Here is a 17144-nt window from a genome sequence, read left to right as displayed (position 1 = left end):
ATTTTGGTACATTGTTAAACTAAATACAAATTATAAATGTTGCCTTGGCAACTAACTGAAAAAAAAGAGTTATTTTATATTTTATTTTATTTCAGTAAAAGTTCAAGTACCTTTTTATGGTTTTAGTTTTAGTTAACTGTAATATCCCATATATTTTGTTGTCTGTCCATCCTAGTTAGACTATGCTATTTTGGTGCTAGTCAAATTTACGTAAATGCTAACATGGACCTTCATCCTCAAAAACTGCACTGAATACAGTCCTGAAGAAAAACAGTTGAGAACCACCAATCTACTCTGCCTGATACTGTTGTTGTTTATTCGAAGAGCCTTTTTGACGCCTTAGGCCTGAAGACACAGCAAGAGCAGGTGAGTAGAGGGAAAGCAGATAGCTTTAATGGATTCAGGCCTTTTGACTGAAACACCTTTTGAAAGCAAGCTTTAAAAAAGCCATTTGAGGGCCTTTTAAAGTCTTTGTCCTCCTCTTTCCTCTCTTCTATCCCTCTGTCTGTCTATCCTTTTTGTACTGAGGTGCATTTGACCTCTTAATCACTGCCTGAGGTGAGCTCCACATGGCTAATGGATCTCACACACACATATATAGATTGTTGGTGTCTAAGAGTGTAAACAGGGTGCCTCTTCAAATTTCCATTGTCGAGTGTGAGAAGAGAGGGAGATCCTATCCTGGAGCACAGCGACCATGTCATTATGACCTCGGGAAAAGGGAAGTGTCTTCCTGATGTTAAAATCTCTATAAATTCCTTTATAATGGATGCAGATGCCAAAAAATCAGCAAAAAATAGTAAGCAACATGGCACCAAATCAGCATATTAGAATGATTTATCATGTGACACTGAAGACTGGAGTAATGGCTCCTGACAATATAGCTTTGGCTTCACAGGAATAAATTACATATTAAAATATATTCAAATAGAGAACAGGTATTTGGAATTGTAATAATATTGAATAATGTTACAATTTTACTGTGTTTTTGTCCACTAAACTGTATAATTGATCGATGTCCCAGGCAACCAATGTCCTATTTAACTATGCTAGTTTTCTGTGGTCTTGTTCATGTAATTAATTATTATGTAATAAATTATTTCTATTCACAGCCATAATTCCTGTCCACTTATCTAATGTGATAATCAGCCCAATAAGCAAAATTATGTACAATCAGCTGGTCATTATTACAAAATAAACCATTTCAGGGTGATACATGACCTGATCACCCAGGTTTAGCTTACTACCTAGATTTTGAATAATTAAACTTTCAACTATTCAATATTCTAAAAAAACTAAACAAAACAAAAAAGATGAATCGCGGTATTGTGTTATTGCCATGTCACTATAGCGGCGAGAGGAAGTGTAGGTCTCAGGGGTCAGCGTGTGAGGTCATGGGGAGACACCCAGAGCAGAACCTGATACCCGCTCAGCGTCACACTCCTCGGACAGATAAGGAAGTCAGTCGGGTGGTCAGAAGTTGTTACACATCTAAAAACCTCCATCATGGCCCCAGGGGCTCAATGCGCTTCCTTCAATTCACACGTACGCATACAGTGAGATTCGAAAGTCTGGGACTCAAAATCTAATTTAAACCTGAATATGTTTTAGGATTTTGAAAATGTGAAAACAAAGATACGGTATGGCATTAAATGAGAAATATGTCAGATTCTGCACTCTTTCTAGGTCAAAACAAAATATGTATATTTGTGACACTGGTCATGTGACTCTGTACAGACAGTCAGATGCTTTTTGGATCATCTCAAATCATACTGGAGAACATGATCGTTAGTGTTTTACACAAACTTGTGAGTTCAAGTGCTTCTGTCATTAAAGCAAAAGAGGGACAAACTAAAATAAAGACATTTCAAATTCATGTAATTTTTTCAGCCCAACTCGTCACTTCAATTGTTATGTTTATTATGAAAAAATTGACAATTTTGCATAGAATTAGAGACTTTTTTTTAGACTTCGGACCCAACAGTATATCCAACCAACTCCCAAGTCTTTCTTTCAAACACACACACACACACACACACAGACACAGTGATGACAGACAGCGTCTGAAAGGAGGGGAAAACCCTTAAGAATCAAAGCAGGACATCCAGGAGACAAGTTTGCATCTGTGTCTCTGTGTGTGTATGTGTGTGTGTGTGTGTGTGTGTGTGTGTGTGTGTGTGTGTGTGTGTGTGTGTGTGTGTGTGTGTGTGTGTGTGTGTGTGTGACACTCAAGAGTGTTTGGAGACTACCGTGCTGAAAGATATCTGCAAGTGAAGAAATACTGTCTTCAATCTCTCTTTCTTTTTCAGTGTTCTTTATCTTTTATTAATAGTCCTTTATATAGTCCTAATAATTATCTCACAGCATTCTCTTTATTATAGCATCTGATGGAGCCTGTTCACACTGAGGGGTGTCTCTGTGTCCAACAGGAAGGGTTTTTTGTACCGTTGACAGACGAGGCTGTACCTCTGATCATCGGCCGAGACACTTTCTCTCACCCTGACCCCTCCAACTGAGTCCAGAAACTGCGGCAGAGAGCTGATGATTGAGCAGCATCAGAGACCGAGGGATAAGGTGACCACTTAAAACGCAGTTGTGTGTGTCTCCTTCTGCATATCTCTGTGTTGGTGAGAATTTGTGTGTGCGCTTCTTCACCTAAAATTCCACATCAATGGAGTAGTACATTTGAACAGTTTAGCATGAACTCCATATGTGACCCTGGACCACAAAACCAGTCATAAGGGTCAATTTTTCGAAATTGAGATTTATGCATAATCTGAAAGCTGAATAAATAAGCTTTCCATTGATGCATTGTTAGGACAGGACAATATTTGGCCGAGATACAACTATTTGAAAATCTGGAATCTGAGGGTGCAAAAAAAATCGAAATATTGAGAAAATCACCTTTAAAGTTGTCCAAATGAAGTTCTTAGCAATGCATATTACTAATTAAAAATGAAGTTTTAATATATTTACAGTAGGACATTAACAAAATATCTTCATGGAACATGATCTTTACTTAATATCCCAATGATGTTTGGCATAAAAGAAAAATCTATCATTTTGACCCATACAATATATTTTTGGCTATTGCTACAAATATACCCCAGCGACTTAAGACTGGTTTTGTGGTCCAGGGTCACATATATGCTTTGTGTGCAAGTGTGCATGTGTTTGCGCAATATTTTGGGATCAAAAATTCTGAAAAATATCTCTAGAAACTAGCTAAACTGAGGGTTTTAACCAAAGAGAAAATGATTAATGTAGGCACTAAATTAGTCTGTATTCTCTTTTAAAAATGCTAAATATTGGGTTGAGGGTTTAAAACCACGATGAAATGGAAATAGCGAAAGATCCTTTTTTCCGTATTGTGACGTAAATCCGAGTAAAAAAAAAAAACTGCTTGGGCAGAGACTTGGTTCTGATCTGAATGTGAGCTTGCAGTCGATTTTAGGAAAAGGGAAGGGTTTATGTGGACTAAATGATTGGAGAAGTCTCGTTTCACTGGAAGATCGAATTATGGCATTTTGATTAAGAACTATGATGTCATATGCATGGATAAATTGTTCACAATAAAATCTATGACATGCATTTAGAAAATAGGTGGGTTCATTTTTATTTCATGCCAACTTTAAAGGGGTCATATGACGTTGCTAAAAAGGAACATTATTTGGTTTATTTGGTGTAATGAAATGTGTTTATGCGGTTTAAGGTTCAAAAAACATTATTTTCCACATATTGTACATTATTGTTTCTCCTCTATGCCCCGCCTTTCTGAAATGTATCGATTTTTACAAAGCTCATCAGTCTGAAAAGCGAGGTGTGCTGTGATTGGCCAGCTATCCAGTGCGTTGTGATTGTCCGAATACCTCAAGCATGTGACGGAAATGTTACGCACCTTACCATACTGTGATGCCATGTCACGGCGCGACGAGACAAAACCAATAAAACCAATTACAAACGAGGCATTTGTTGCATCCAGTGAGGACATAATTACTGATTATATTGATTTATACTGTCTTTTTACGCGTTGCGTTGCATTGCATCGCGCCGCTTATACATAAAACCATGTCTGCATTTGTGATCGGAGAAACAAAAAACAACAAGCGCTACTCTACACTGCTCAAAACTCGCATTTGAATCATCAGTGGCAAATTCTTTAAATATGAAAACATACTTACAGACTGTGAGTCAGAACAACAGGCATCATAGTCTACTCTCCCAGGATTAATGCATTTTACCTCTCCGTAAAATGCATTGCACATACACAAATATTTGGTTTGAACTGTTCTGGAACAGCGTTGTAAATACAACTTAACCACTGAATTCTAGGTGTGTCTTCTTTTGGAAGGCCAAACAAAGTAGTTTCGCTTTCACAATGAAACACAGCGTCTCCACGACATGGCGGTGGCGGCAGCAACAATACTACAGCGAGAATCAAAGTTACGCCTTCTTTCTTTGCGTGAACATTTGGGCGGTGTTATGCAAATCTTCCCACACAGTGATGTAGACATGTGGGGGCGTGTTTAAACGAGGTGTTTTAGGAGGGCGCGGACGAGTCTTACCTTTTATAAAGAATATCTCTTTGGTTTGAGACTTTAGTCTTTGCAACTTTAGGGATCTTATCTATTCATGAACAGCTTGTAATACTCCATAGAGAAAGGAAAACTTGAAATCGCATCATATGACCCCTTTAAGGTTTCATTAGGGTTAGCTTGTAAAGTTACATTTTCCTGAAAAACTCTCCATGATCACTGGGGTTGTGGGCTGTTCTAAGGATGTTGCTACAAGGTTGCTAAGGCATGTGGTTGCTATGGTATTTTGAGTAGTTGCTAGGTGGTTGTTTACTAGCAAAGAGAGCTCCCAAATCTGTATCATACTCTGGTACCTCGATGTGCCTATGGGTCTGTCCTTTAATGTAAGTTTATGGCATGTTTTGTCTGTTTTACCATCTGCCAGCTGAAAATTACACTTAAAAAACAGAAATTTTTATCTCAACTTTTATCTCAATAGAAGTCAATGTGATGCCTCAATATAAAATTTTAGCAAGGTAAGTGTGTGTGTGTGTGTGTGTGTCTGGAAAGCAGACAGCATAGGTTATATCTGTCATTAAGAGCAAGTCTGAACAGAAAAAGGGACATTTTCAGCACATCACCTAAACAGTCACAGTAAAATGATCCTCCAAATGTGTGTCATTACACAAAGTTAATCAAAGAACATTTTAATATCAAAAAGCAGCATTGTCATTAAAGGCAACACTCTTCATGTGTCTGTTTTAACTAGGGGAAAATCAACAAAATGATATTACTGCCTTTGTCAACATCAACAGTTTCATGTTTCATGTTAATTATGATACATTTCACACAGGTAAAATTCCATTCTATTTTATCTGTAGTTGTGATGTGGTTTTGGTGACTTCTTTGATGATGTCATCCTTTGGCATCTGACAAATGATGGGTAAATTTATGGAAATATTTACTTATGATTTATCAATTTTGTAAGATTGATATGTATGGAAAAATATCTATCAAATAAGAATAAGATAAAAGTATGTATTAGAACTGAGTACAGTAGAAGTACAATTACTATAAAAATTAATATAAAAATGGCACAGGGTTCCTTTGGCCTTTGCCAGATGATTAATCTTGTATTTGACATCTGGAGTAAGAGTGTTGAATTATCACGACTTTCATTAATTCTGTACTTATCTGAGCATAAACATAAATATATCTGGATATTTTGAAAACAGTAAATAGCAGTGATGTTTGAATCTTGGATGAATGTTTAAATCTATGCACTGAGGGAAACCTAATTACCCATGAATCACTGATCCGTGTGTATTTTATAATATAGTGCCTCTGAATGTTTATTTGTTGGTAGCAGATATATGTGAGAGGAGACCTGGCCATGAGTATATGACTATGTGGCAAGTCCTTGCATGTCTTTAACCTGACTTTGAGCTTTAGTTGGTATTCTGAGTCTGTTGTTAAAATTAATAACAGGATTTGTTCAACCAACCCAGACAGGGAATGTCTTATGTACCTCTCTATCTGTCCTTTCTCACTCTGGCCTTACATTTCACATATTTTAAACATCAGAAATCATTCAAGAAAGACAAATGAAAACTAGCCAACTTCATCTTCTGATCTGTTTTAAAAATGTAGCTTGGAAATAAAAAAACAGCTCTAAGAGGGCCTGAATCACACTAACCAGAGGGAAATTATACAGATCCTTTTAAATAAAATTAGCTACACAACTTTCTTCTGTTTGTATGTGACAATATTATTCAAAATTAAATCTATATAATTATGTAAACTTTTTCTTTATGAAATAAATGTTTTATGACCTATGTAGGCTAATAATATTATAAATGTTGTATGTAGATTTTTGTGTTAATTTAATTTTTTTTAATTTATTGAAATGCTATATATATATATATATATATATATATAGTCATGGTCAGAATTATTGGCACCCTTAGTAAATATGATCAAAGAAGGGAACCAAAGAATATATTTCTGATGTGCAGCAAAAGATAACTGAGCTTCACAAATTAGAAAGTGACTTTAAGAAAAGAGCTAGCGCAGTGAAAATTCCCATTTCCACCATCGGGGCAATAATTATGAATTTCCAATCGACAGAAAATGTTACAAATCTGCCTGGAAGAGGACGTGTGTCTATATCGTCCTAATGCACGGTGAGGAGGAGAGTTTGAGTGGCTAAAGACTCTCCAAGGACCACAGCTGGAGAACTGCAGAAAATAGTTGAGTCTCAGGGTCAGAAAACCTTAAAAAAATAATCAAACAGCACCTACACCACATGTTGTTTGGGAGGGTTTCAAGAAAACAAATCAAGAAAAGAAAATGCTTTAGCATATTCTGTTGTCAGACACGACTGGAACTTCAAATGGGACTGGCTTCTATGGTCAGATGTAACTAAAAAATTAGCTTTTTAGCAACAAACATTCAAAATGGATTTGGTGCACACAGGGATAAAAAGTACGCCATGTGTACAATAAATAATACAAAAACAAACCTTAAAAACAACACAAAAATGGGTCACTGGGCACAAAACCAAGCTTCTGTTATGGCCATTCCAGTTCCCTGACCTGAACCCTATAGAAAATTAATGTGATGAACTGAAGAGGAGAAGCACCATCATGGAGCTGGGAATCTGAAGGGTCTGGAGAGATTCTGGATGAAGGAATGGTCTCTGATCTGGTCGGGTGCTCTCTAACCTCATCAGGCATTTTAGGAGAAAACTCAGAGCTGTTATTATGCAAATGGAGGTTTCAAAAAGCATTGAATAAAAGGTTGCCGTTAATTGTGTCCAATGTGTATTAGAGAAAAACATTTTTGTCATAATGATATTTTCCCCCATTTTAAATTCTTATTCTCCAATGAAAGGTTAGATTTATGTGAATTAAAAAAAAATTATCAAAATGATTAACAATGCAGATTTATTTTCACAGCCTTCTCTGATCATATTTACCAAGGATGCAAATAATTCTGACCATGACTTATATATATATATATAATTATTTATTTTTTTGTACAGCCCAGTTGATGATCTCAAACAAGATGGGTGATGACTGAATGGGACAATAACATGTCGGCAAGCTTTGCTGCTTTCAGCCAGAGAAGAATGAGCAAATGAATACAGGCATAATTGTTATAATAATACAATATTGTACACGAACCGCAAAATAAACTCAATTTAACCGCATCCTGATAATTATCTTTAAAAGCTTTAACTTTTAGACTGTGCAGCCTATATTTAGCGCAGTCTGGCTATAATTCAGGTCAGGATGCGAAATATCTTTCAAGTTTACATTAAAAGTCATACTGCGATAAATAGCCTAGCCTATATGTACGCTCTCGAACTGAAATATCGCTGTCTGTATCGGACAGTAGCCTAGTTACATAACACATTTTTTATAGATTTAAACATCCCAAATATGTTACAAAATTAAGTTTTGTTTAAGTTAAGTTAAATGTTCTCGTGGCGACAAAATAAAACAAAGTTGAGCGAGACGAAAGTCAAACGATTGCGTTCAGAAACTGATTTAAATATTATTTTTTTAAAAGTTGGCCCTCTGGAAGTACCTGAGTTATCCACAAACGGGTTCAATTCCACGTGTTCTAACGAAGGACATTTTAGATTTAGCCTATATTTGAAAAGTGATTGAACTCCAAACAGGTTTTTGTGCAGCTTCTCTGTAAACAAATTGAATCGTGCTGTTTTCGATCGTCTGAAAATAATTCAATCTGAACTAATTAAGTGAATAACCATTTTTTTTTTTTTACACAAATCATTTTTGATGTAATGATGAATGATGAAATAACACATTTGGATGATTTTAGACGTTAAACTAGAATGCTCGCCTAAAATGCAGTGCATGAAAAATGATGACAAGTGGATCGAATGGAATTCTAATGAGGAAATAGGTAACTTCTCTCTCTCTCTCTCTCTCTCTGTGGAAACTACGAACATTTCCCATACCCTGTGATATATCCACGACCTCTTCAACCATCAGAGAGAGAGAGAGAGAGAGAGACTGCTCACACGTCACTGGTGAAGGTGGATCATAAACATGTGCCAATACCTATAAAGCTAGAGCGCGCGAGATGCACAGAAGTCTCATAGTTCACCTATTAGAAAGAATCTGGAAGTTTCACTGGATATCTTCGGTATGATTTTACACTCGTGTTGAGGTGAGTACACATTCATTGTCTGTCTCTGTTTTACTTGTAAGGTCACCATTGCCTCTGCTATTAAGATAATGTTATTTTAGATTACTTATTGCATGTTTTAGCCACAGATCTCTGAGTTGTTACACCATTCGATAAAGTGTCTTCATTGATTATTAGGTTAAGAAAGAACCATCTACTTATCAAGAGTCATTTTTCACTGTATACATGATTCTTCGGATATTTAAATCTCTTAATGTTTCACTATTTCTTCAAATGAGAATAAAACCTGAATAAAAGAAAGTTGTTTGATGTGTATGTACACCATGTACTAGGCTAGATACTATGATATTGTACTTTTTTAAAGAATTTATACGTTTTATTTACTAGGAAGCGTGTTTAAGAGAGATGTTCTGTATTAAGCACAAATGTGGGCTAGTTTCCAGACTTCCCATAATCTCAAATTCGTTTCGAGTCTGATTTACAGTCGAAGTGGGTGAGAGCGAGGCTGTTGCAGGGGTTGCACCCCAAGAAAAGGTGGATAAACTCGGATGAAAGACATGCCAGCGCATGCAGCTTGTAAAACTGTTTGGAATAGTTGTCAGTTCCTTTTCCTTCTCTGGGAAGCTGGAGAGGTTGACAGCACGGTAGATCTCCTCTCTTCATAAAACCCATGTTTAACCCGTATAATGTCCTATTCTTATTCCATGCCTAGATTTCCAGTGAGCGCGTAAAAGGATCTTCTTGCGTGTCGCAACTTTTGGAGGCGCTCCATCAAGAAGAAGATCTCATCACTGGAACAACACGCACGTGGATTCTTTGCTTTCTTTCTTTTTTCTTTTCTTTTATATATATTGTTTAGATCTTTAATAGCCTAATGAATAAATACAATTACAGACGTAGGCTATTTCGCAACGACCCCGCCGAAATAAATCGAGACCTGATTTTAACCGTTTTGTCTTAGGTCTACATATTACATTGTTAAATATATAGCCTAACTAATTCATAACTAATTCGTTCATTCATTTTTTTTATTGATGCACCAGCATGATACAGACTGCAAAGAAGCACGTGTCGCTATGGTTACCACCGCACGCAAAGCCAATTTTCATTACGAGTATAAACATTTAGCGCACTCTGACTCACTTTCGTGGTTACTGTAAGTTCTTTAAAAATACTGTGAAGCGTAGCTATGAAAACAACACATGAAGCCCCCTGGATGAAATGTATGTTATTTTGCTAATATTTTTTGCATTACCTTTAGTGTTAAGTACGGTGGCAGAGAAGTGCAGAACAAATCACAATTCTGAAAACAAAAGAACAAATTACAAACGCAAATGCAAGTCTAAAAAACAAAATAACAATTCAGAAAGCACAACAACAATTCAGAAAACATTATAACAAGTCAGAAAGCACAATGACAAATTCGAAAACAAAATAACAAGTCAGAAAACACAATGACAATTCAGACAAACCGGAAGAGGTAGGTATAGTTTGAGACAGCGCCATTGGTTTGGGATTACTCACCGCTGACTGGACGAGACATCTGTCAATCAACGTATACAGGAAGAACCAGCCGAAGAACAGCAGAGTCGTGGTAGAAAGTTCGGAGATGGTATTAAAGTAGCTCAGTTTAAATGTATTGTATGAATTGCCCTTACTCTGGAATAAAAAATACGGAGTGTATATTTACATTTAGTTAAAAGTGGCTGTAGAACATCAGCTCCAGTGGGGCAGATAGATAAGTGCTTGCCCTTGGCTTTTTGACGCGATCGACCCGGGTTCGATCCCACCTTGTGTAAATAGCATATTGCTAAAAATACTGCTATTTTCACTTAGTGTAAATATAATCCATTGCTAATACGAGATTTGAAAAGGGAGGAAAAAAAAGCTTGGCAAAAGGCGGGATCGAACCCGGGTCGATCGCGTCAAAAAATTGGTGATACACACCAATTCATCTGCACCACTGGAGCTGATGTTTCACAGCCACTTTTTACTAAATGTAAATATACACCCCGTATTTTTTATTCCAGAGTAAGGGCAATTCATACAATACATGTCGTTGTGTTTTCTGACTTGTTATTTTGTTTTCGAATTTGTCATTGTGTTTTCTGATTTGTTATAATGTTTTCTGAATTGTTGTTGTGTTTTCTGAATTGTTATTTTGTTTTTTAGACTTGCATTTGCGTTTGTAATTTGTTCAGAATTGTGATTTGTTCTGCACTTCTCGGTCACCGTAGTTAAGCCATGTTTAATGCTTTCTCAAAGAAATATGAGGCATATGAGCTCCTCTGCTGGCCTAATGTACAAATCCACAAAGGGGAATTATTTTCTGCATGTGTGAACTTGATGAGGGTGTAATTCTTCACTGTGGTTAAAACAGATGTTTTCACCTTGATTTCATGCACAGCGGCAGAACTGATCAATCCATTGTAGAAGAAATAAATAAAATTGCAAGATGTAGGCCTGGGAAGTTAATCAAATAGTATGGAATTTCCTATATACATTTTTGTAGTTATGGTCAACTCTATAAATAATTTAAAAAATACTTATAGTCACAAATGACTGGAAAAGTCTTAGAAATGAATTGGTCAAAAGTAGTGGGGACCCCGGGGTATTGCATAAAAGATTTTACATGAAACTCTGTTGTGTTGTAACAGGGATCCAGCTTTCACATCTCCAGACGCGAGAAACACGGAAATGTTTTTAAAACTCACCTTTTGGGCAAACCCCTCATCCGAGTGACTGGTGCAGAAAACATCCGTAAGATTCTGTTGGGTGAACACACGCTGGTATGCACGCAGTGGCCCCAGAGCACACGCATCATCCTGGGGCCCAACACTCTGGTAAACTCAGTTGGTGACCTGCACAAGAGAAAAAGAAAAGTAAGTGTATCTGAAATGCATGCACTCTGAAAGACTTGTTGTTTGAAAGTCTCAATAAAAAAAGGCATCTGATCGAAAATATTAACCCATTAATTGCTTTATTTCTCCTATAAATAACCCTGTAAAGATGAACGCTTTACTGTTTTCTTTAGGCTCACAAAAAATGAATATTTCATTTCCAGCCATTAATGTTGCAATGAATAGTTCAGCATTTGATCAATACGATTTTGTTTTCTATTCGCTTCCTAGATCCTTGCAAAAGTGTTTAGCCGTGGAGCACTGGAGGCCTATCTGTCACACCTTCAAGATGTCGTCAAGTCTGAAATTGCCAAGTGGTGCGCCGAGACCGGGTCTGTGGATGTTTACACTGCAGCCAAGTCACTCACTTTCCGCATCGCAGTGCGAGTCCTGCTCGGTCTGCACCTGGAGGAGCAGCAAATCACTTCTCTCTCCAAAACCTTTGAACAGCTCATGAACAATCTCTTTTCTCTTCCTATTGACACTCCCATAAGCGGCCTGCGCAAGGTGAGAATGAGTCTAGTTCCGATCTTCCTTCCACAGGCTAAAAGTCACATTGTTTCACAGCTTGAGCAAGCAAAATAAAGTACATTTCCAAGTCACTAGATGAATGTCTAAATCTCAGCTACTTTCGAGAACTTTAATTCATGAACATAATCTATTGTTTTGTTGTAGGGAATCAGGGCCCGTGAGATTCTGCACTCTGCCATGGAGAAGATCATAGAGGAGAAACTGAAGAAGCAGCAAACCAGTGATTATTGTGATGCTTTTGACTATATGCTGAGCAGTGCGAAGGAAGATGACTATGAGCTTACAATGCAAGAACTCAAGGTAAACCTTAGAAGGCCAAATCCAAATGTATTTTGTGCTATCTTTGTACTATTACCTAGCTTTAATTATTTTATTTTGTAGAATTATATTTTGCTTCCATCACTGGTGATGATCCCATGACAATGTTTTGATCCAATTTCATTTATTTATTCATTTATTTATTTATACATACATCCACAGACACAGACACATACACATACAGGTGCATCTACGAGTTTCACAATTTGAGTTGAATTACTGAAATAAATGAACTTTTCCATGACATTCTAATTTATTGAGATGCACCTGTGTATTTGTAAAAAAAAAAAAAAAAAAAAAGCACAATTTGCAATAATTACGATTTTTTTTTTAATGTTTTTAAAAGAACGCTCTTCCATGATGGTATTTATTTGATAAAAAATGCAGCAAAACAATAATAATTCCTTTTTTACTCACAATTTGTACAGTGTCCCAACTTTTTTGGAATTGGGTTTGTATTATAAAAAATCATTATAAGAAATTAATACCTTATTTCAAGGATGCACTAAAAGAGGATGCACTAAACTGATCAAAAGTGACAGTAAAGACATTTATAATGTTACAAAAGATTTATATTACAAAAAAAATGCTGTTCGTTTGAACTTTCTATTCATCAGATAATTCTGAAAAATGTATCAAGTTTTTCACAAAAATATTAAGCAGCAAAAAAATGTTTTCAGCTTTGAAAATAATAATAACCATTATTATATATACATTTATATTACTGTTTTTACTGTATTTTTGAGCAAATAAATGTATCCTTGGTGAGCATGAGACAAATTTGTAAATTTTTCTAAAATGTATGAGTATGTGTATTTTACATTTACATTTACATTTAGTCATTTAGCAGATGCTTTTATCCAAAGCGACTTACAAATGACAAGGTGCAAATGACAAGTCTCGGTTAGCCTAACGCAGTACACGTAGCAAGGTATTTTATAAATATATATATATACTGTATATATATATATATATATATATATATATATATATATATATATACATATATACATACAGGGCCCAAAACTAACACTCGTCAAGCTCAAAAATGCGAGTAAAAATCAGCGTTGGCGAGTATATGTAACAGTGTCAGTTGCCAGTTGGCAATGCAATGAAGTGAAAACAACAGCCAGTTTTTAAAGAGATTCACTGTTTCTGACATAAGCGAATACAATAATCTTGTCCGTGTATATATGCAAAATAAATTGCTATTCTAAATGTTAATTGCATTTCATTTTTTTTTCATTGCCTTTCGATTTCATTTGGATTCATGTTTGCTAATTAAATAAATTAAAATGCATTTCAGGAAACCGCAGTAGAGTTAATCTTTGCTGCTCACTCCACTACTGGCAGCGCATCAACATCCCTCATCCTGCAGCTGCTGCGTCATTCAGATGTGAGTGAGCGCACCAGAGCAGAGCTGGAAAGCGAGGGGTTGATCGGCGACGTGCATGGATACTGCCGCTCTCGTTGCCATGGGAACGTCATCAGTGAGGAAAGCGATGCTGCTGAGAAGTGTACCAGTGAGTGGACATCAGCGATGAATAAAACAATGTGTTTTGAAGCAGGGGACAAGGAAGAGGGGCGTCGCTCTCGGACCCATGTCCCTTACCTGAGTTTGGAGAAACTGAATCAACTTTCTTACCTGGACTGTGTGGTCAGAGAGGTGCTTCGGTTCCTCCCACCGGTGTCTGGGGGATACAGGACAGTTCTGCAAACATTTGAATTAAACGTAAGTGATTTTGTTTTGGTTTGGTTTTTGTATTTGGCCAAAATAAGAACTGCAAATGCCATTTTTGTATATTGAATTAATTGTCTGCAAAAGTTAGTTCATGCTAATAGCTAGATTTTCTCAGTAGCATTTTGTATGTACGGTATATTAGAAACATTAATTACAATTCTTACATATATATATATATATATATATTATATATATAAAATTGATATATAGTGTTAATAATATTAATAATCAGATGTTGCTGATGAAAAAGCAAGGATTAAAAAAAAAGTTAACATTTGTTCACTAAAATAGTCTAAAATAATTAGGTGATCTTGTCAGTAACATTTTATTTTAGAAACAGTAATTACAATATATATATATATATATATATATATATATATATATATTCTGCATTATAAAATTATATAGTGTGAATAATAATAACAATAATAATAATAATAATAATGAAAATCAGATGTTGCTGATGAAAAAAAATTGATTAAAAAAATGTAAAAAAAAAAAAAATCATAATAAATCATAATAATAATAATAATGTGCATCTAACACTAAAATTATGTAAAAAATGAAATAATTTTTTCAGTAAAATTTTATTTTAGGAACATTACAATTATTTCACTATAAAATTGTATAACTTTTTTTTAAATTCATTATAAAATGTAAAAATCATGAAATAATGTGAATAATAATAATAGTAATAATAATAAGACTTTACTGATGAAAAAACATGGATTAAAAAAAGATTGTAAAATGTTTTTTGTGCTCTGAACACAAAAATGGTGTAAAAAAATGTAAGATGACAAATTTTATTTTTATATTTACTTTTATATTTTGAAGTCTCAGAAAGGTCTAGAAGGCAATGTGCTCTAATGAAATAATTCCTATATTATGCATCTGCAGGGTTATCAGATCCCGAAGGGCTGGAGCATCATGTACAGCATCCGTGACACGCATGAGACAGCAGAAGCGTATCAGAACCCAGAGCTCTTCGACCCGGACCGGTTCTGCACGGATCGAAACGAGAGCAAAACCGACCGCTTCAGTTATGTCCCTTTCGGAGGTGGTGTGAGGAGGTGCATCGGTCGAGAGCTAGCTTTGATTGTGCTGAAAACTCTTGCAGTGGAGTTGCTCGCCACAGTGGATTGCACTTTGGCAACAGAAACATATCCAAGGATGCAGACGGTGCCAATCGTGCATCCGGTCAATGGACTGCACGTGTTTTTTAACTACAGAACCCACGGAGTTGAGAGAAACCGGAGGGAGTCCACGCATATATAGACCAAAAAATATATAATAATTTAGACACTGTACAACATAGAACGCCAACACATAGACATTAAATTGCTTTTGGGAATCATGTACAATCATGCAGTTTCCTTTCTGATGTTTATGTAAAGCAAAACATCTGGAAATGGATGAAATTATGAACTTGACTCATTCATTAGATAATGCAGTCTTGAAATCTTGTTTTAAGTGAATTTGTGAAAAGGATAAATATCCACTAGAATGCATGAAAAAATTACTTAAGCCTGTGTAAAAGCCTGTTAGGTTTGAATAAGCAAGCCATTTTGATGTGCATGTGCACGTCTAAAAAATAGAATAGAATATAAATGCATTTAAATTCATTTATTCTTTCATCTCAGCCTTGTATGTGATATATAAACAAAACCTGTTTTTGTTTTATGAAATGAAGTAGGAACACAGATAAGCTCTATTTATATTTTTTCTCAAGTAAATAGAAATAGCTCACTAAATAAAAATAATATTACTCCACTTTCTAATTTCTAGGCCACTGTACTATTAAAGTGACTAGTTATCTATAAGTGCTGTCCTTGCGGCTCTGTACTCTAGTACTTACAGAAGTTACATATTGCTTTAAACCATGTAAATAGGTGACTAATGCATACATAGTTATTTGTGTTTATCATGAATGTAAGCTGTGAAAAATTATCTTTGCGCTGTGAACTGGGGGATCAGTTTAAATACAGGGAAGGAGAAAACAAGCAGCACTTTTTCTCCAAATTAGGAGTATATGTGTATACATGTTGTGTTAATACTTGTAATACTTGTAGTTACCGTGCTCATGTTTGTCTTGTGAAGTAGTGCTCATGTTAATTTTATATGTTTTATGGTATCTATTCTGAAATGTGCATTTGGAGCTCTGGTATATAGTGTTTAAAATGTCTCTGTTCAATAAAGAGATTTGATGTTTTTATTTGCACATTGTTGAGCGTGAACATTGTGTTTGGGGTCAGTAAGTTACATATATACAGTATCTCAAAGAAGTGAGTACACCCCTCACATTTTTGTAAATATTTTATTATATCTTTTCATGTGACAACACTGAAGAAAACACTTTGCTACAATGTAAAGTAGTGAGTGTACAGCTTGTATAACAGTGTAAATTTGCTGTCCTCTCAAAATAACTCAACACACAGCCATTAATGTCTAAACTGCTGGCCACAAAAATGAGTACACCCCTAAGTGAAAATGTCCAAATTGGGCCCAATTAGCCATTTTCTCTCCCCGGTGTCGTGTTACTCATTAGTGTTACAAGATCTCAGGTGTGAATGGGGAGCAGGTGTGTTAAATTTGGTGTTATCACTCTCACTCTCTCATACTGGTCACTGGAATTTCAACATGGCAAAGAACAAAGAAGCCTTTTCTAAAGATGATGCAAAAAGAAAGCCCGATATATACATATTACTGTATTTTTAATGGAGCCTTGATTAGAATAAGAGGCTTCTATATTTCATTGATTGAGGTTTATAAAACATATCTGGCTATGTTACTGCAATTTCTACTGAGTAAAGGTTTCATTTTGTCTCAACAAGCATTATGATGTTTAACACGAAACTACTCTAGACTGTGAAGAAAAAGACTGTAGTGTTTTAATAAAGCAAAGCTGTGCCTGAATCGACCAGCAGTAGACATGCAGCCTCTCTTCTCAATACAAACGGTTTG

General features: G+C 35.7%; 1 protein-coding gene across 1 annotated transcript; it reads left to right on the top strand.

Moving 5' to 3' along the window:
- Window positions 1-11347: 11347 nt before the first annotated feature.
- Window positions 11348-16401, top strand: LOC107553621 (cytochrome P450 26C1-like; the record flags this gene model as incomplete). The annotated part of the gene is made up of 5 exons (XM_016235911.1): window positions 11348-11575; window positions 11825-12100; window positions 12269-12424; window positions 13749-14174; window positions 15081-16401. Coding segments are annotated over 5 exons (1464 nt in total), but the record flags the coding sequence as incomplete, so codon positions are not given.
- Window positions 16402-17144: the final 743 nt, after the last annotated feature.

The sequence above is a fragment of the Sinocyclocheilus grahami genome, unplaced genomic scaffold, assembly GCF_001515645.1.
Source record: "Sinocyclocheilus grahami isolate Dianchi unplaced genomic scaffold, SAMN03320097.WGS_v1.1 scaffold18.1, whole genome shotgun sequence".
Lineage (NCBI taxonomy): Eukaryota > Metazoa > Chordata > Actinopteri > Cypriniformes > Cyprinidae > Sinocyclocheilus > Sinocyclocheilus grahami.
Note: the sequence above shows the minus strand (reverse complement) of the source record. Positions and strands in the feature narration are given on the sequence as shown.